Here is a 21,768-nt window from a genome sequence, read left to right on the forward strand (position 1 = left end):
GGCTTCCTCATGAGTGAGGCACCTTCGTAAAATCGTATTGATACCACGATGGTAAAGAGTGTCGCCAACAATCAGATAATCTTTGGCTTGGTATCAGATATGTCGCTGTTGCGAGTGAGAGGTATCAGGCCTGAAAGTTTGGGTCTAGAGATAAATCATAATATCTCCATACCATGCATTAGATGACGAAATCAGGAACAGAGACTCATCCAAAATTGATGGTTCTGATGTTGAATCAATGATATTCGAGGGAAGGTCACAAAGAAGCTCGACGAAGACTAGAGATTTCTTTGATTTGGATTTGATGAACTCCAAATCAAACTCCTGCAAAATGATGATCCATTTTGAGCATTTTCCCCCCAGCAATTGACGTGATAAAATATATGTCATAGGGTTGCAATCCAAAATGACAGTGGTCTTTTGGAGTAGGATATAGTGGTGAAATCTCTGTACAACTTGAACAGTAGCCAGAGCTAACTTTTCAATGTAAGAGTACTTAACTTCTGTATCATTGAGATTGCGACTCAAATAATATATCGGATGTTCAATCCCATCTTCTTCTTGGACTAAAACCATTCCAATGGTTGTATCTATAGCGACGAGATATAGGAAGTAGTCGTTTTGATAATTCAGGGAATACATTAATGAGGCTCTAATCAAGGTATCTTTAAGGGCATCAAAGGAAGCTTGCGCAACCTGATCCCAATGGAAGGGTATCCCCTTTTTCAATAAACGAGTAAATCCTTTATCCTTTTAGCATAATTGGGAATGAACCTCCTCAGAAAGTTAGCCCTCCCTTGGAGTCTCTATAACTATAGTAGATTGGAAGGTGGAGGCAAATCAAGGATTGCCTGAACCTTAAGTGGATTGAGTCGAATTCCCTCCTTAGACACTACGAATCCAAGAAAACAGCTAGAACCAACACAAAAAACACATTTGTGTGGATTAAGTCGTATTTTGTAGTGTTGGCTCCGTAAAAATATAGCTCTCAAATGTTGTGGGTGATCAGACCACTTTCATGAATGAGCAGGTAAATCGTCAAGGTATGGTTGAACAATATGTTTGATGTCATGGAAGGCGTAATTCATTGCCCTCTGAAATGTTGCCCCTGCGTTCTTCAAACTAAACGGGAGTTTCCTATAAGCGAATGTGCCCCATTGACAAATAAATGCGGTTTTAGATTGGTCCTTTGGGTAGATATTGATTTGATTATAGCCAGAAAAACCATCCATAAATGAAAATATTTCGCATCCGGCACATTCATCAATAATCTGATCGATAAAGGGAGTAGGATAATTATCTTTTGAACAAGCCTGATTAACATCCCTATAATGGACGCACACTTGTATTGTCCCTTATTTCTTCATGACAAGAACAATATTAGAAACCCAATCAGTAAGAGGAACAAGGTAAATGAAACTAGCATGCAAAAGTTTTTCAACTTCTATTTTAATAGAAACGGCCTTCTTCGAATGAACATGACGGAGGTGTTGTCACACTCGTTTGACATCAAGATACATTTTTATTTCATGTTCAACTACACTAGAGTCAATTCTTGGCATCTTCTCATATGACCATGCAAACATATCTCAAAATTCACGAAAGAGAGCATGGTAAATATCAAGTTCTAATGGAGAACAAGATTTTCCAACATGAATGTTTTCCACAACTTTAGGTTTGGTCAAAATATTGATAGAAATAGTTTCTTCGATATTTGACAAGTTTCGCTCGGAATCTACTATATCTATGAAAACAGAATTCGAAAGGAAATCAACAACTGAAGGGTGATTAAGTTCATTTGAAAAATCTTCTTTGTGATCTGGAAGATGGAAATGATGATAAGGATGTTAATTAGGCTTGTCCAAAATAGGGATGTTAATCAGGCTTCAAAAATTTTATCCAAACTTCTTGTTCTATTAAACAATTGGTCAAAATGAGGTTTAAAATATAGAACTCCCTAATATTTTTGTCACTGTAGATTTTGAGTAAATAGTCATTATAGCTCTTAGATCACATGCTATGATAGAGAATGAATTGAAGACACTTTATCTTCTGTCCTCTTTTTGTTGTTACCACAAGTGTTGTAGATTTTACTTCAAGAGTGTATTCAAGATGCTTAAACAAGTCTTCCAAATATGCTTCAACTATTTTTCAAAGTTACCCACAAGTGACTAACCACAGATTTATAATTCTGATCCTCGATCCTCCACAAGGGATTGTTCACATATAGTTTTGAGCTCCACAACCACTAATCCTCCATCGATTCATGATTCTGAGCCTTCAACTGAACTCTGCAATCACAATTTGCTCCACAAAACAGAGTTATGACAGGTCCGAGTGATTAACCACAAGTCCAAGGTACAATATTGTTCTTAAGGCATACCACTGAGTTTCCACAGGTTAAGGAAAGAAAACGCAGGTCCAAAAACCACTGTAGATCAAATAGGATGAGGTTTGTCTTTGTCTTAGGTCTATTACTATAGAGTAGGGGTCGAGAATTTTGTTGCAATGTGTTCTTTTTCCCAACGAATCCCAACCACCATAGAAGATTAACAAGAAAAGAATCTGCGATATGTACAGGTCCACGGTATCAAATTTAGCTTGTCCGAGTTTTTCTATTTGCGTCCTTGTTTTCTGTGTCCTTGATTTTGACTTGCATCCTTCCTTTCCTTTGCGTCCTCCCTTTTATGTCTTCATTTTGCTTCTCTTCGAAATCTTCACCGAGTTGATCTATATTCTCCCAAAATGATCTTCACGTAGAATACATATATATTTGTAATGGATCGAATTGTTACGTGTGGAGTAATCCTATGTGTTAGTGTCGGTATCTTCATCCCTCCATCAGTGATCAAAATTCTCTTTTTTTCATGCATTCTAGGTGTCTCATCCGATCAGCTGCATTCCATTAGGATCATGGATCATCTGATGGTAGTGGTTCATTATCAAATTTCCCTCGTGTTCTTTACCTGCTGGCCTATTTTTACAAGTTCAGGTGATTTACGATCATCTTTTGTCATTACATTTGCAAAAGCCATTTTTAGGGTTTTACGTCTCATTAGGTCTAGGGTTTGCCACCATAGTCAAGTAAAAGCTTAATAATGGTCAGCAGGCACATGAGGAGGTCTAATAAGGTCTCAAGATCAAAAGTTCAATAATGATATACTCAATAAGTGATTTTTTTCCTCAAAACCCTGTTTCGAGGTAAAACATAGTTTTTATGTTCTATGTATAAAAATTTCATGTAATTTTAATTTTCCTATATGTAATAAGTTCAGAATTGCTACCCTTGGTCACCTTGCCAACTCCAGCCACTGCAAGAAAAAACACAAGCATCAAAGCATCAATTTGTCAAATGATTAAGAAAAGTCAATTTCAATGGAAAAACATAGTTCAAAACCAAAAGTGACTTTAACATTAGAAAAGTGGGTTTGAGATGAGTGAAAAATTAAAGTCATTCATATTTAAAGTGAAAAGGGTCCTCTTGGTCATTTTATTATGCAAATTTACTCTTGGAGCACCAAAATCGCGATTTGGGAGTCAAAGAAGCAAAAAACCCTGTTTTCAAGGCAACTTGGCCTGGCGCTACGCATCAGAGGCAGTGCGTTGTGCATCAGGCAGGCGCTGCGCATCAGAGGCAGAACTGTAGTGTAAATTTGAACTAGCGTTGCACATCAGGAGGGCACTACGCATTGGGCCCAGTGCGCTGCGCATCAGTCTAGTTTGCTCCAAATCATCCCAAATCGTGCCAAATTGCTCAACAAACCTCAAATTTGCTACATTTTCCCTCTACAAGTAAGTACTCATCCTCCTAAGGTTGAAATTGAAGTCACATTGGTGTTTTCCATAGATCTTGCATGTGAAGAATGAAACCCTAGTTTCTCTTCATTGTTTGCCATCCAATTGTGAAATTTTCATCCCACCCTCACAAAAACTTCATTAAACCCATTTTCACTCTTTATTTACCCTAATACGCTTCATTCATCTCATTTTCTCATACCCCACTCCCATAAAGCAAGAATTTCCCTCACCAAACCATAAATCCCTCACTAAACCCTAATTTCCTAAAATCTTTCCTTTCACTCCCCAATTTCATCTCCCAAGAGTAAAATCTCTTCATACTCATCACTATTGTCCTCTTTCATCACCATTTTTCATCATACCTTCATTTCATCATTTTCCCTAAAACAAGCACAATGGCAAGAAACAGTGACTCAAGCTATGAGCAAGAAACACAAAGTGACAGTTCAGGAGACAAAAATTTGCAACCTAGGAGACCTCACAAGGGTGGGAAGATCATCAGAGAGGAGCCTATTAGTATTGCTAAACTTCTTGCTTGTCCTCTTGCCACCACTTGTTTCAAATACCAATCTTGCTTTGAGTTTTGTGAGATGGTAGAGAGGGTTAAGTATCATCATGAATTGGCTAGGAAATTTGTCATCAACATGGAGGACAATATGGTACAACTTGCTAGCATCAACTTCACTCTTTCACCAGCCATTATTGTAGAAGCAACTAAGATGCCAGATGTGGGGGAAAGATGGAATAAGAGACAAAATATCAGCAAACAGAACTATGAACCCTACATTAAAGCTAGATATCATAGCCAATTGGGCAGGGTGTTTCCTTTCAAGTTTTTGGAGGACCGGTATGTGCCATTAATGAAACCCATCATTAAATACTTCACAAATGAGGGAAGGTTCTCTCGGCTCTATGCTTATCATATCAGGTTGCTTATGCATTTTACTAGGGTTAGAATGATGAGCATACCATACTTAATTTGCAAAAACATAGAGAGGATGACTGTAATTGCAAAGAGGAAACCCTACCCACAGTAGGTCAATAGCATATATCACTTTGCTATCATTAAAATTGTTGTTTTGCACCAGTTGACTCAGTTGGGAGTGCCATGGGAAACCTTCATTGCCCATGAGATTTTCAAGGGACCTCAAATATTTGCAGAACCTCAAGAGGAAGCTGGACCTTCCGAGCAACAAAGAGAGCATGAAAGCAAAACTAAAGAGGCTCACATTCCTGTATTTATCACTTATGAAAAGGGGACAAGAAGACTTTTTGCAGCTGCAAAATGAGTATTATCTCCACCAGGGGTGGAAGGGGTCTTGTTCTCTTCACCAGACAACAGGCAAATGTTATCTTCACCTGGGGTGAAAGGGGATTTGCCTTCTTCTTCAGTAGAGCAGGTACAGGATAGAGGAAAGAAACCATTGCATGATGAAGGGCTTTCTGAAGATCAAGAGAGAGACTTTGTTTTGATTCAGGAGGAGGATACTGATGATTTGATCTCCCAAACCTCAAGGCTCAAGGAGGTCATTAGAGAACAAGAAATTTATATCCATGCCTTATCCATCAATCTTGAGAGGGCTAATTGGATCATTAAATACCTTGACCAGCAAAACAAGCAATTGGAGGATAAACAGATGATCATGGAGCTGAAAACTATCAGGGAAAACTGATAGATGGCAAAAAGGAGGAAAGTCAAGCTGACTTCTCTAGAGCAAGAAATAGAGGTTGTCCGAGAATCATGGTTGGAAAGAGTGAATGTCCACCTTGAGAAGCTTCTTGACAAGGCTAATAAGGAGAAGAAAATTTTGCGACACATGGCCTATCACTATTTGGCTCGGAACAAAATTTGTAAGGCACGAATAAGGAGACTAAAAGCCAAGCTAGGGAGAGCCTTAAAGGCCAAAAAGGAGCAAGACAAACTTAGAATCTTGGATAAAGCTTCCTTGGCTCAGAAAAGTAGTTGGTCAGCTTGCCTCATTCCAATTTTGAAGAAGTTTGGAGAACTTTTTGTCATTTTCAAATTTTTAATTGCAATACACAGGGATTTTCCTCTGATGCACATTGCCACTAGCACTGTGCATTGAGTTGGTAAGGAATTTTGAGGAATGGCTTACATTTTTAGATTTTTCATGAAAAAATATGAAAACCCAGAAAATTTCATGAATTTTGGAGGAGTTTTGGGTCACCAAAAGGGAAAAAACACCTCAAAATTGCCTTTTCTGCCACTTTTTGGACCCACAGGAAGCAGTGTTGGGAGAACTGATTTTTTAATGAGAAAATGGACACCAAATTCAAAAATTCCACTAGTCCTAGAAAGTAGACAAAAAAAAAAAATTCAACAAGCCAAGTTGGAGCAAATTTTGTGAAGGGGAAGGCATCCAAATTTAGCTGGGAAAAGGTGCTGCGCATCAGGCACAATTTTCTCAATTTTGCTCAAAACTCAAAATTTTCGCCTAGTTTTTTCTTAGTTTGAATTTTTCTCTCTCATGGTCAAATTCATGATATAATATGATGTAAATTGATGTACTATGATGTAAAAATGATGAAAAATGACTTAAGGAGGTAGATACATCAGTTTTAGGTGGTTTTGAGTTGAATGAATCAGTTTCCATGGTTTTAGAAGCAAGTTGTTCCACTGCCTATTTTTCAGTTCCTAGTTTAGATCTTATTGAAATAGCTCCTTAACTCATGGATTCGACCCCTGATGGCTAGCATAAGTGGTTTGATGCCTATATCTTGTACTTTCTTAGTCATTTTTTAGGGTTGGACTCTTCTAAATGCTTTAAGCACTATTGTACATTCATCTCTGCAGTTTGGCAAGGAAATAGACCAGGGTTTGCAACATTTTGTGGGATTCTTGTGGCAAGGTGATTTAGTATTGTTTTTCCTTCTATGATTCAAGTTATCATGTGTTTATGTGTGCCATTATCTCTCTCTTTTCAGCTTAACTAAATGAATCAAGTATAAAGGTGGAAATCATTGATGTTGCAGTGCTCTACCTTAGGGTTTGTTTAGCTTTACATGTTTTCTATTGTTTGAAGAGGACTCATGACATTTCCATGCCCTCTCCAACTCCTCACCGGTCTTAAGACTCTCCATTTCACTTAATTCAAGGTACTAAAGCACTTGCCTTCCTCGCCCCATAGAAAACTCTGCAAAACTGAGCTCATTCCCCGGACCCAAAACTAACTTTCACATTTGATCCAACAAACCAACATAAAACTCAAGCAAACTCCTTGAACATATACCTAGCCTAGAATTATTCTTTACATCAGTCATCTAAAGCCTCGTTTGCTATATTTTCTTGAGATTGACAAGGAGAGAGCCCTCTCCCGACCTGGTAGGGCTAGCTACCAGGTTAAGTATGGTTTGATGTTACCCTAGACCTGCCTTTCTCAGCGTGGGGTAGACTTAGGCCTATAACACTATGGTTGAAGCTGGCAAAGGTTTATTTTAATTAATAAGCACATTTTAATTAATAAGCACATTACTTAATAGGATCCGACTTGAATTAGTGGAGCCCACAAACATTAACACGTTCAATTTTAATATGAAACTCATACTTCCAGCGTCCAATGTGTAATTTGTTTAAATATGTATTGTTAGAAATCAATGTTTTAGAAATTATTTATTTGTGGTGGGGTCCATTATCTATCAACATTACCTCTTTATTTTTAAGCAAAGGCTTCTAGGTTATTTTATACGTGTCCATCATGTAACGTGTGTTGGGACTTAGTAACTTAGGGTATGGTTCAAATTAATATTTTTAAGTTTATAGGCAATACTTGTATAGTATATGGTGTTTGTAATTTGGGACTTAGTAACTTAGGGTTAGGGTTTGGAAATAGTCTTTAGTTTGTATTAACAAGTAGATATTAATAATTAAGGTTTTGATAAGTGATCAGGTGCTCAAAATTAAGCTTAAACTCAAAGTGGAAGAATATCGATAAACTTAGCTTAAGATCGAAGTGCTCGTCATCCTAATTCAAACGGTGCAAACGACACTCGAATCCAAGCTCATATCAAGAAGTTAGAGTAAGTCAAAGTTCAGGTTTGACTTGGACAGATGGCAGGAGAAGGTGATGTGGCAGGACTCTTCAGTGAATGGGGAAGTGCCAAATTCTAGGCCGCCATTGGCCTCACATTTCACAAATCTCATATTGCACAGTGCAAAGTCTCGTTATATGTTACCCCTTGACTTCGCCAATTGTGATTTGTGATGGATCCTGGATGCGATAAGATTATGGGTTTTAGTTGATAGTTCTGTCGAGTCCATCGTTTATCGCAATCGCATATCGCCCATGCCACATTCACAAACCATAAGACCTGCTAGTTGTCACTAATTACGATTTGTGATGGAGCTGTCGGTGTTGATAGCTTATGGCCGCTGTGCAGCAAAATTTTCACCCAGTTAGCACTTTTTGGAGAGAAATTGTAGAACCATGCCAGAAATGGTGCAATTTGCAGAGTGAATATTGGGAAAACTAGGAGAGGTCATAACTTCTTTAGTTTTCCACCAAATTGGATGCAAAAAGAGGCTAGATAGCCATTTTTGGACGTTTTGGACTCATGGGAGTAGGTTTTAGAAGCATTTGAGCATTGTAAACACATCTTTTTACACTTTTGAGCATAATAGAGAGGCCTAAGTCATTGGAAGCTGGACCAATGAGATGTAGCCCAGGAGGGGTGAACTCCTTTATCATGTTCATGTTGTAATTTTTTTTTATGATGTTCTATACATGTTTATGATGCTATTTAGTCTCTTGTTTATGTTAAATTGCTCATAAAATTAACATAAAAACTCATCATTTCACTTGCAAAAATTCATGAATCCTTAAGCACAATGAAAGCATTTTGTTTCTAATCTAAGGAAGATCTTAACACAGTAATCTAATATTCTAAATTAGATCATTTTGGCATCAGAGCTCTAGGTTTTCTTTGTGAAATAAGGATTTGATTGTTTGCAAGTTTATGTCATGCTTGCAAGGTTAAAACTCAAAAGAGGAGAAGGGAAGTTGGTTGGAAGCCCTAAAGTTGGGTCAAGGGGAAGGAGAACAAGGTTTCCACAATCTCCAACACTAGTTCAGCCTCGAGTTGCAGTTGACTCAAGAGATCATGTCTCATAAAGGAGAACCTACAAACATTACAGAAGATGATAAGACCTTCAGAAAGGCTTTCTTTGATATGGCAGAGATGGTAAAGGTCCTCTATGAAGAGAGGAATACTAGGTTGCAAGGGGAAAATTCTAAACCTCCCAAAGGAGAAGGCTCTTCAGGAGGAGGTAATGGAAATGGAGACAAAACTCCACCCTCTCCACCATCTTCTTCATCTTCTTCTTCACAAGCATCTTCACCCTCTTCCACTAACACAACCCTTACTCATACTCATCATCATACTTCAAAAGGAAATGGTAAATCACCTTTTTTAAAACTTGATGTTAAATTTGAGCTTCCCATGTATAATGGCGAAGTGAATGCAGATAAGCTTGATAATTGGATTCGTCAGTTGGAGGTCTATTGCAGGATTCAAAACCTTCAAGAGGATGACATAAATATTCAGTTACCTTCCTTGAGAATGGAGGGTGCAGCACTGGTATGGTGGGAATCAAAGACCCAAGAGGATATTAAAAAACATGGTAAGATCTCAATTTATGGGAATGATTTCATTGCTGCAAAAAAAAGACAATTTTACCCTATAGCTTATATGCAGAAAGTGGTGGGCTCCAGTATTGCAGCAATAATGCTGCAACTACTTTCTTTACTTTTATCAACCCGGTACTTCATAACAAACTTGGAAGCAACGGTGCTATATGCACAAGTACTAGCTCTTGCCGCAGCTGTCACTTGATCAGCTGGCACAAGTCCGCTAGGAGCTTAAGCCAAGTTCTATGAGCTCTTAGAAGAAGCTTTTAAATATGACGGACAAAAGCTAACTCAAAGGAGGCTAATCTACTTGTAAAAAGAAGTAGAAAGCTGAAAGGAAATGCAAACCCTAGCAAACCCTAGTTTTACTGACTAACCCTACTGGTGCAAGTAAAAGGATGAAAGCTACATAAATGGATGCCATTGACTTCTAGAAAGGTAAAATGCATGTGACTAAGCTACTTCTGAAGAGAAATATGAGGAAAACATATTTTTTCATTTTTGAGTAATTTCGCAGAGTTATTATACATGTGCTTTGACTATTTTTTTTGTGCAGAGGTTGATTGGCGAAAGGAAAAGCTTGCAGGAGGTTGGGAAGGTGAGAAGAGGGCTTAAGGGGTCCCTAGCACCCTTCCAAAGAGTTTCGCAGTGATCGGATCTCAAGAAACCGCTTTCGTGAGCTTCTACAGGAAGTCTGCAGGGGTTCTACAGGATGTACTATAGCTTCTACTAGATGTTCCGAAAGGGAATTTGGAAGGGCTGATGGTGGAAAAAAGGTGAAGAAGTGGGTATGGAGGTGAGATAAGGGTGTGAGGAGGTCTAGGACTTCGTGAATGAGGATGAGGAGTGGTTAAGGCGATCGGATTTGGTTCAAAGATGGAGGGAGCAAGGTTGCACAAAGATATGGGAACTAGGTCAAATTGGAAAAGGGGTGGCAAATGAAAGGGAGGAATCTGAGTTAGGAGGTTGGAGCAGGTTGTCTGATGGGGGGAAGGTAGGCAGGAAGGCATCACAGGTGCTCTGCACATTATTTTCCAAAACTAATCAACAAAGATTAAGAAAACCAAAGATCTAGCTATTTTGACCTAATTTGACCTAGAAACCATAAGCATGATGAACATAAGTTTATTGGCAGAAAATCATGTAAGATAACTATGAAAGCTAAGCAAGAAAAGATTCTAAACATGCAATTACAACTGGTATCAACTTTCCTAACTAAAAATCTAACACTAGCAATTGCATGAAGAAGCAAGAACAGTTTTTTTATGGCAGCAAGGACACCTTGGTCTCAGCTCATGGTCCCAAGGAGGGAGAGGTGAGATCAAGGGTTGCTTGATGGCCTTTTTCGAAGATATTTTCTCCTACCAACCTATCAAATCAACCTTAACATGAAAAGCTCTTTCAATCATCAAAAGCAACCTAAATAACAAAACAAGATTTTAACCTAAATAACAGATTTTATTTTAAGAATGCAGCAAAGACACAAAAAAGTACACAAAGGAGGTACTGGGCACTTGGGTTGGGCCCAAACCCAAGAGCTACAGCCTCCTAAAAGAGATTAGAGCTGGTGTAAAGCTGGATTCATCTTTATTGAGCAAGAAATAATAGTTACATGCCAAAAACTGTCCACAAGAAAAAGCTTGAAAATGTGTTGAAATGTAGAGCTAACCTACTGACTAAAATCTAACTAACATTTGATTAACTCCTCCTAAAATCAAACTACAAACTGGCTAACTGAAATGAGGCCCTAAGCCTTCTTATTTATACAAATTGAGGACCCCAACAGTCCTCCTAAACTTTAGGGACTCGACTGCCAAAACTTGCAGTTAACAACAATCCTACTTGACTTGCTTGGCTGCCCCTTGTACTCCAAGTTTTTTTGATGGAGAATTCGAGGTAAGGCCTCATAAATGAAGGGGACACCTTCCTAAAAATCCTCTCCCTTGTTCTTCGACGAATTTGGCTACCAAGTGCTCATTTAAACCTTTGATTTTGTCTCAAAATTGACTAAAAATCTGCATAAAGCACATATTATATTTGTTGGCATAATGACTAACCCAATTCACTCTATTAGCATAAATACAATAAAAAACATGCAATAAAATAATGGGAATGGTGGATTAAGTCGAATTGGGAGGCTGAATGAGCCCATATAATTACTCATTCCTGGGCTCATCATCACCCCCTATTGAAAGTGTTGCTCATCCTCTGAGTAACTAGTCTATCTCTTCATCGTTGATTGCTTTGACTGCCTCTCTCACATCCTAGGCTTCTGAGGTGATGTCCTTTTCTCGATCATGAAACCCTGCTTTTCTCTCTACTTCCTCTCACTGCCTGTGCTCATTTTCCAGTAGCAGTTTTGTTAAAGCCTCAACCTCAGCCTGCAGCTTGTCCTCTCTCTATTGTTCATTAGATGTTTCCTTGTCTGCTAGAGGCCCTTCTTGCTGCTATTGTTCTGCCAAAATGGAGGGCCTACCTTCGTTATGATTTCCTGTAGCTGTAACTACTATTTCAGCAGCTCATTCTCCTCCTGTAGTTTGGTCATTTTACTGCTTCCCACATGCCTTACCATGGCCAATTCCTTTCTTGATTCCTTGAGTTGTTCTTCCAGGTGACCTATGTCTACCACACCCTTGGACTTGGTAATCCTCATCCAAGTGTGAGTCCTCACCTTTTCTTGTTCTAGTGCAAAGAAGAGTGGTACCGCAAATTTCTGAGGATTTATCTTCCCAGCTTCTAACATGTTGTAGTATGAGCCCAAGCTAGGCTGAGGGCTTGGTTCCAGTATCTCTTTGGTCTTTTCTTCTCCTTGTGATTGTTTGGCCACCTTCTCCTCCCTTTTTGTTTTGGAGGTATGCTTAAGGTAGCAAGCACAGCTGCTGCCTCCCTTGCCAATATCTCAGGTGATTTCTCCTCTTGCTGTTCTTTTTCCTTGCTTCCTGTAGAAATCCCTGTGTCAACCATTTCTGTCTTTGGTGCTACTATTTTAGGCTGTTTCTTTCCCTTTTGTTTCTGTGTGTCTGCTTTGGCTGTGACAACTTTCATTTGGGCTTTCTTGGCCTTTTTCTTCCCAACCTTTTTCCTTTTTTGCCTTCTCTATTTTTGTTGTTGTCTCCTTTTCTGTCTCATGCTCAGCGGTCATGTCAAATTCCTCTTTTTCCTTCTGTTCTTCCTCTGTTTTTCCCTCTGCTTGAATGTCCTATGCTCCCTCATCAATGTTCTTCTCACTTTATTCAATTGGCATGGTGTTGAGTTTGTGTTGTAACCAGAAAAGAAAATGCTCAAGTGGGAAAAAAACACAGTCAATCACTGAAGCAGAGGATGATTGAATTCGGTTTTTTTCTGAACCCAAGAAGGAATTTTTCATGTGTCCAATATCAACTAGCAACAATTCCCTTGTTTTAAGACTGTTGTCACCCAGAACTCGACTGTTTGCTTATGAAAGGAAGAATTTTGTTTTTACAGGCAGAGCACAGAGATCAAGTTTTCTTCTCAGCACACAGACAGATATGCAAATTCAAAAAAATTTCACACACAGGCTGGCCTCCACAGCTGCATATATCTTCCCTATGGAGAATTTTTAAAAAGGAAATGTGGAGGAGAATTTTGATGCAGAAAAACTGGGACACTCAGTGCAATACATAGGCAAACATTTTACTTCCAATACACAGGCAGATTTTTCACTGATTTTCCAATCTGATGCCATGTTTAATTCACCACCTTGCACAAACAAATCATGCACAAAGAAGTTTTCCTGAGCCTACCTCGTTTTGAGCTTGAAATTCACTGAAAATCCCGAGTTTTCTTTCTGCACGGTTGTTTTCTGCCTTTCTTGTAGAAGGCTCTTGTTTCCTGTAGAACGAAACTGTGCTTCTTGTAGAGCCCGATAGGCGAGATATTTTTTAAAAAACGGCAGAAATCTCGAAAAATTAGACAGGAATCTTGCAGAGGACCATTGGTTAGCTGATCTGGAAGTGGTGGACGCGTGCTTCAATTGTGAATGTCGTGAAGGCGCAGTGAACAAAGAGTGGTGAGACTTTCAGTCAAGCATCATTTAACTACAGCGTGATTCGTGTGAGAAGATAAGGTGGCAGAAATTTGCGTTGCCATTATTCGGACGTTGGTCCCTACTGCAGTGTCATCATGGGACTGGATGTTTTCTGCCTGTAATCCCTTACCATCAGTTGCGCTGGAGTTCAACATCTGCCACCACCTGTTTTTTTTTTTTTTTTAATTTCCCGACTATACATGTGCTGGGTGACCTCTGGATGAGTGCAATCGGACTGGCTGAGGGTGTCGGGTTAACTTGCTAGCTTCCTATCTTAATCCCACCATTTCATTCATTTATGCACTTTCGAATCATACATATGCAAATAAAGGAATTGGTTTAGACACTTACCTATAAGTCGACGTGCTGCTTGGTCCTTTTTGTTGCTGCATGCTCATATTCTGTGGATGCATGCTGGTTTGTTTGCTGATACATGGCTTATTTTCTGGTGTAGGTATCCTCTGGCTGGATCTACGCTGCAAGAGCCTACTTCAACATTCATATTTGCACCCTCATGTTGTTGATGTTGAATTTTTACAAGACAACAACTTGTTTTTTCCATAGCTCCCAAACAATAGATCAGATTGACCTGAAACTTTCTGAGCATGCTTCGATCATCGTGATGCACCTCCCATAGAAAAATTATGGTCAATGGATGTACAAATTTCAAGAAAAACTGAAAATGGCTGAAGATTACAGAGGTCAATTTCTCGAAAACCGTGCATCAGAAATGGCTGAAACTACTTGGGTAGATTACTATCACCTATATGCATCTCCCCATGAAACAAGTTTTGAAATGGATGCATGGATATGGAGAAAATGAAAAAATGGCTGAAGGTGATGGAGGCTAATTTCTTGGAAACCATGCACTAGAATTGGCTGAAATTACTCGGACATATTTCCATCATCCCTATACAGTTTCCTGTAAAATAGTTTTGTAAATGAATGCACGGTTTTCGCGAGGGAAAAAACAAATTCCAGCACTATGTATTTTTGTTTCAAAGCATTCTGCAGTTTTTTGCATAGTAAGAAAAAATGAGCTTGGGCTATAATGCAGACTTGGAATTGATGGGAGAGAGTTTTGAGGATTGTAGGAGGACTTATGAACCCTTTAGGAAGCTATCATGTTCGCCAAACTGCCTTTTAAAATCCTTTTCTAGCTTCCTGTAATTTCTACAGGAACTCCCTGTAGAACACACAGTTTTTAGGAAAAAAGCACAATGAGATGGAAAAAATAATGGAGAAGGGTGAGGGATGGAAACATGCATGTGTGCAGGCCTCATGGACATATTCCTAGCATTCGAGTCCTCTTTGGAGATCAATTTTGGCTTGTTTGTAGGCTTCCTGTAGAAGACACAGAACTTCCTCTGTCTTTGCTTTGAGCGATCCTCCTAACCTACAATGTCCTTGCTGCAACCTGTAATTATTCAATGGAAATTAGGTTTAGTTTTTCTTTTTCTCTTTTATTCTTTCTTTTTCTCTTTTTTTTGAAAACAACTAGGGCACCTCATGGAGGTTTTCACCCAGGGATCTTATTCTTTTTTCTTTTCTCTTTTTTTTCAACCCATTGACCGCCTCATGGAGGTTTTCAATCAATAAGCCAATCTGAGGCGCCTCCGAAGAGGTTTTCACCTTAGATTTTTATTTTCCTCTTATTTTCATTTTTTATTTTTTATTTTTTATTTTTTCTACCCTACCCTACTTGAAAAACAAAATCATTTTCAAGTATAAGAATACTTCCAATGGAGCCATGTGCACATCGAGATCAGAGACAAAATGATGTGGAGGCTTGAAATGCATACTTTGACAGGTATCCAGTTTTCAGATACCAAATGATTTGACTTTGAAGGGATCAAATATAGCTGAGGAAGAGAGTACTGCTGCAACTTAGTGACCGTCTGGAACCATATCTCAATATAGCTCTGATATCCTTGGTCCTTTTGTTGATCTGGATCATTCTTCATGTCACCTTCTATCATGACCTTCACATCTTCCTCTTTTTGCTGATTTTTCTCTTGACTACATGGAGGATTTGATGTTAACCATGAGGGAGCTCTCTTGATCTCTAATTCTGATGTCTTATCTTCATCAATTGTAGCCCATGGTTCTTTGATCTCCTCTTTTAAATCTTCTTTTGCTGGATGTGATCCTTTAATGCTGTCAATATAATCTCTTTTCTCCAATACTCTTCTTGAGCTATGGTGAATATCATTGAGCTCAAGAAGAGTTGTTTGGAAGTGTTGTACTTCAGATTTACAATTGGGTTGAGCTACTCCAATGGGCAGGTTTGGAAATGGTGGTACGGGTAGTTGAGTGGGGGTGTATATTTGAGATGGATGTGGATGGGGTTGTGGTTGGGCAGGTGGTGGAGGAAAAGGAGCAGGAGGAGTGTTGTACTAGGGCCTCCACCCCTGATGAGGTGCATTCCACTGAGGTTGTGGTTGAGCGTAGGGGTGAAATGGATGAGTAGCTGGTTGAGCATGATATTGAGATGGATACGACCAAGGAGGGGGTGTGGACCAGGAAGGATGAGTAGGGGGACCCCAAGAAGGCATGGAAGTGGTTTGATAGGGGTTGTAATAGGTCTGGGATGTCCCTTGCATTCCCTGCTGGTAAGGTATGGGTCCATGTGCCCTCCTTTAGTTCATATAATAGAGTGGTTCAGTGGCTCCTTTGGCCCTTTGATATGCAGCTTTGAGTTCGGGTAAGGAAGGGCACTGGTTCGTAGGATGGTCTCTTTCACAGACAAAAAACACTTCTATAGAGTGCAATGGACATTCATTCCTAGAATGCTTTCTAGTGCACCTGGGGCAAAAGATGGCCAAAGCCCTCTCGGCTTCCTCTTGATTCCTTTGGATCCGCAAGGTATCCATTTGCATGGCAAGAAACTGCCTCACTTCGCTCTTGAAATCTTCCATCTGATTTGCAAATTCGTTTTTGGATAAGGTACTGCTCCCAACATTTCTGTTTGTAGCCATTTGCTCCAGAAGAATGTTTTCTTCTTCTTCTCCCTTAGAGGTTCTTCAAGATATGTCTTGCTGTCCACCTAAGGGTTCTTCTTAATCACAGCCATTGAAGAAGAGAGAAGGTTGGATGTGTGAAGCAGTGGGGGTGTTGTGCAAACATTTTTCTGAATTATCTCTACCCCTACAAGGCATGAAAGGAAATCCTTTTGGTTTATTTATTTATTTTTTATTTTTATTTTTTTTTTCTGCTTGTACCTGCAAAAACTAAAATAGATTGAACTGCAACTAACTAAAATCTATCTTACTGAAATGAAAATGCCGAATTGAAATGAAAGCAGGAAAGGACTAATCTATTTTGCTGAAATGAAATTGCAGGAATGAAATGCTAGGCTATAACAATGTAAACTTTGAAACGGGAACTATAAACTCAAAACGGGAACTCTGGCCAAAAAACCCCAAAAAAACATCAAAAACAGTGCTAAAAACGAAAAGTGTTGATGCTGGAATAACACCTATTTTTTTCTTGAGTAAATTTTCAACATGTTTTAAAAATGGTGGTGAAAACCAATTTTTTGCACAAAAATTATCCAAAAAACACCCTCAAAACGAATAGTGTTGATTCTGGAAGAACACTTTTTTTTTTCGAATGTAAAATTTCAACATTTCGAAAATTTCGAAATAATGGCGTAAAATATTTTTTCATGACCCCGAAAAACATTAAATTTTAAAAAAATAATGAAAAAATAAAATAAAATTAAAAATTAAAAATTAAAACAATGAAAAAACACAAAACAAAAAAAAAAAGTTTAAAAATATAACAAAACATAAATTAAGATATATAATAAAAACAAAACACAAAATAAAAATATAAAACTTAAAAAAAAATCAAATATGAAAAAAAAAATATCGATCATAAAAATGTAAAAAAAAAAAAAAAAATTAATGGTAAAAATTAAAAAACTAAAAAAATTATAAATTATAAACATATAAATAGTGAAAATAAAAAATAAAAAACCATCAAAAAATTGGCAAAAGAAAAAAAAAATACGGAAAAGAAACAAAAAAACATTTAAAAAAAACTAAGAATTAAGTAGGTAAAAATAGAAAAAAAAAAATAAGAAAAAACAAAAAAAATTAAAAAAAACTAGATTTAAAAAAATAGAAAATTAACAACAATAAAAAATAAAAAACTTTAAAAAAAAAAATTATCTCACAAATTGAAAAAGAATTTGGAAAAAAAATAAATTTAAATAAATAAATAAATATATATATATATATATATATATATATATATAAAAGTAAGTAAAAACAGAGAAATTAAAAAAAACATTAGCAAAAACTGGGAAAACAAAGAAAAAGAAATTAAAAATAAACTAGTTTTAAAAAAAATTCGAAAATTAACGAAAAGAAATTAAAAAACTAGTGAAATTAATATTAAAAAAAAAAAAATCAAATTATAAAAAAAAAAAAAACCCGAAGAATGCATATTTTTTATTAAAAAAAAAAAAAAATCTAATTATTTTTTATTAAACCTACTATTTTTATTTTAAAAAAGGAAAAAAAAAATTAAATTCAAATTTTATTTTAAACAATCTTTTTTTTAAACATTTTTTTTTTAATTTTAAAATACAAATAATAAAAAAGATTTTAATTTTTTTTCAAAAAAAAATTAATTTTTTAATTTCAAATTTAAAAAAAATTATTACAAAAAAAAATTAAAATTTAATTATTTTTTTTTAACGGAATTTTTTTTAAACCTAACCTTTTTATTTAAAAAAAATTAAAATTAAAATTATTTTTTTTTAAACAAACTTTTTTTTTAATTAAAAAAATTATAATTTTTTTTAAACATTTTTTTTTTTAATTTAAAAATAGAAATAGTTAACAAAAAATAAAAAAAATTAAATTTTTATTTTCCATATTTAATTAAAAAAACTATAACTTTTTTTAAACATTATAATTTTTAAATAAACATTATAATTATAATTTTTTAAAAACAAATTTTTATTTTAATTAAAAAAATTATATTTTTTTAATTTTCATATATAAAGAAATTATTAAAAAAAAAATTAAAATTTAAAAAAAAATTTAATACGCAATTATTTGTTTTTTATTAAAAAAAAATTATTTTTTTGGGCCGCCGCCCCCGGGCCGCCCGTGGTGGCGCGGCCGTGGGCGGAGTTCTAATAAGCTTTGTTCTTCTAAATACTGTAGCGCCAATTTATTTTGAAGAATCATCCTTACTTCTTGATTTAGATGAATAGCCATTAAATTTTCGTATGTGATTTATTGGCATTTGAAATCCCTTGCATTTCGTTGTTCCTTTGCTGTTTGACACTGTGCTGAATGACCGTATACTTATAGGATGCTTTGAAACATTCAATTACTGGAGGAGTAAATTGCGTTGGAAGTTTTATACCTTATGGAAAGTTATTCGATTGACAGAATAGAGGAGGGAGAAACTCATTTTTCAATAGAGGAGCCACATTCGAAGGTGTGCTTCTCTGTGTTTTTCTTTTCTGGGACCATCTTAGTTGAAGCCACTTGCGTCTTCAATAAATGCCTATCTAGCAAATTAAATCAGATCAGAAATAGCAGCTCTTGAAGTTTTCGCGTGCACTTGAATGAATGCAGGAGATTATTTCACATTCTTATCCAGCATAGACAAATCAATGACGGGCACTTATGAAAGTCCTATTTGGACATTTCGTTTTGATAAAGTATTGTTTGTTTCAGAAATCACTGTAAAAGCAGTAGGCCAAAACTCTATGTTGTATTTAGTTTTCTCTGTTGGCTCTGCTTGACTAGGTGAGAAAGCCATACACAATTACAAAGCAAAGAGAGAGGTGGACTGAAGACGAACATAAAAAGTTCTTGGATGCCTTGAAACTGTATGGGCGATCAACCAAGCAGGAAACAGTATGTGAATATCTTCCACATGATGGCTTATTACCATCACATTCTGAAAAGAAACAAACTGTACTCTAATGGTTTGATTCGAAAGTTATTACAGAACTTCATTGAATCCCAACAAATTGTATTTTTCAATGGCCTTTGCATCAGGAGAACTATTGTTTTTGTGAGAATTCACTAAACGTTATCAACCCTTTCAGCTTATTCTTATTCCTCTTCCTTTGTTCTGGCTGTCTAATTTAACAAAGATGGATTAGTGAAATGAACCAGCTGACCCTGTCCATCTTTTATTCTCTATAGAACAACCCTTTCAGCTTATTCTGATTCTTTTTCCTTCGCAGTGGCTGTCCAAATTTATGGCCGATGGAATAAAGTATGAATCCAACTCGTCCTATACAGTTTTAGTTCTCATTAGAAAAACAAAGTTACTTTACCCCTCGTGAAAATTTTCGATGGATTACAGTAACGAATGCAACTCATCCTATCAATTCTCTCCATAACGCTCTAATTAATACATTAAAAGTTTCAGAAGGTATTATCCCTGATGTAAAAGGTTGGATTATGTTATTTTCGAGTAGATGAAACCATGAGAATATTTGTTGCCTTGAAGCATTGTTTTGGAATTTTAACAACTCACTCCTAATTGCAGTTGGAGAAAGGGGCTTCATCAGGAACTAATTCAACCATGACTGATCAATATCTTGAGATACCACCTCCACGTCCAAAGCGAAAGCCAGGACATCCTTACCCCAAAAAGACAGGAGCTATTGACAGAGGAGGTGACGCTTCAATTGCCGAAGAGGACTCTCGAACCAGGGGTTGTGAAGAATCGTATTCATCTGCAGCAAATCTTCACGGTAAAAGGGAATGTTCCAAGGTCCGGGAATTCCTATGCTTTTATAGTCTTGATTTTATCCATTTTGTTTCATTCTCTATGAGCAAAAGAATTTGCACTTGACTTTTTAAAACTTTAGGAAGAACTCGTCACCTCATGAGAATTGAAGAGGCCTTAAGTTTAAATAGCTGCATTAATCTACGATGTTTTCCAACTTGCATGAATCGTTTTTCAAATCTTCCTAAATATTGATGTTCAATTGAAATTTCACAGGTCACAGAACTTGCGCAGGATAATTCAGAAAGCAGGCCACTTTATAAGCCCAAAATGATACAGGGAACATCGCAGCCAAGTCGGATGTCTACAAGCTTGAAGCTTTTCGGTCAAACTCTTTTTGTTCAAAACTCATTTACAGATGATTTTTTATTTGCATCCATGGAAAATGAAGCAATTTGTTCTGAGATTTATGCTGAAAATAAAGATGCTCCATGTGAAGATGAAATTTTGGATTGCGGGCAAATTAGAAAAGACGCATTTTCACCCGAGGAAAGTGAGACAGATACGTTTCAGTCAGTAAACAATAGCACTGGAAGAAGCACAATTCATAACACAACAGTATTCAATAATACAAACTGGAGTTCTCCACTGCTCAATTCATGCCACTCTAATTCATCCGAAGATGAGAAGATTCAATGTTCTTACCCACAAGTCTTAAGAGATGGAGGTCTTGAAGATGGTCTACAACAAAAACCTGAAGTGCCTGGCATGAAGTGCAATTATACTAATCAAAGGCAGCAAGAAGACGAAAAACAGAGAAACGAGGTATTTTCTCTATCATCTCTCCTGTGCACATGTGAAGAAACTAAAAATTGTACTTATTGAAATGGATTTGTGAACGCTAACTGTGAATTAACGCCGTAGCATTTTCTACAAATGGCAGTGTAGTATTCAGTGAGCTTGATCAATTGTGGATGGAAAGACATTTTCCTAGGATTCATTTTAACTCTGAATTTTATGTTCCGGTTTCAGGCGTTGATGCAATTACAAGATAAAGTTGGACTTCAACCTCGACATTGGGACCTTAATTCAGGAGAAATTATCTCCAATGTATCACATAATTATAAGATGCCAGATTTGTATTACAAAGTAACTGGAGCCCTACCCCATTGATGGAAGACTGCAGTTTTAAGATGGCTTCTGCAAGCCATAGCAACTATGGTGATCCCCCTAAGGAAGAATGTAGTGCGACATTTCATCACTCAGAAACTAGTGTGGATAGTATCTTAGAATTCCAAATACTTCAAGAGATGTCTTCAATAGGTTTTCGTAGGCATATTCAAAAAATAGAAAATGATGTTTTGCCTTCTTCGAGAGCAGAAAACAGAACATACAGTGGTGCAGGCTTTGTACCTTACAAGAAATGTCAAAAAGATGGGCAATATCCAAGAGAATCAGATACTGAGCAGTGTAATCTATAGAACTCTGCGGATTCCAGAACATGAGAATATCACCATCGAATGTACACGATAAAGGTTGATTCCTGCATATAATCTCTTGCATAAG

General features: G+C 36.9%; 1 protein-coding gene across 1 annotated transcript; it reads left to right on the forward strand.

Annotated features, from left to right (window-relative positions):
* Nucleotides 1-20,001: 20,001 nt before the first annotated feature.
* Nucleotides 20,002-21,375, forward strand: LOC149165647 (uncharacterized). The gene is made up of 3 exons (XM_089429895.1): nt 20,002-20,247; nt 20,479-21,027; nt 21,235-21,375. Exons 1-3 carry the CDS (start codon nt 20,056-20,058, stop codon nt 21,373-21,375), a joined length of 882 nt encoding a protein of 293 aa, XP_089286021.1. The 5' UTR covers nt 20,002-20,055.
* Nucleotides 21,376-21,768: the final 393 nt, after the last annotated feature.

The sequence above is a fragment of the Pinus tabuliformis genome, chromosome 5_1 (genome assembly GCF_031772625.1).
Source record: "Pinus tabuliformis cultivar Carrire ecotype Pingquan chromosome 5_1, CPIR1, whole genome shotgun sequence".
Classification (NCBI taxonomy): Eukaryota; Viridiplantae; Streptophyta; class Pinopsida; order Pinales; family Pinaceae; genus Pinus; species Pinus tabuliformis.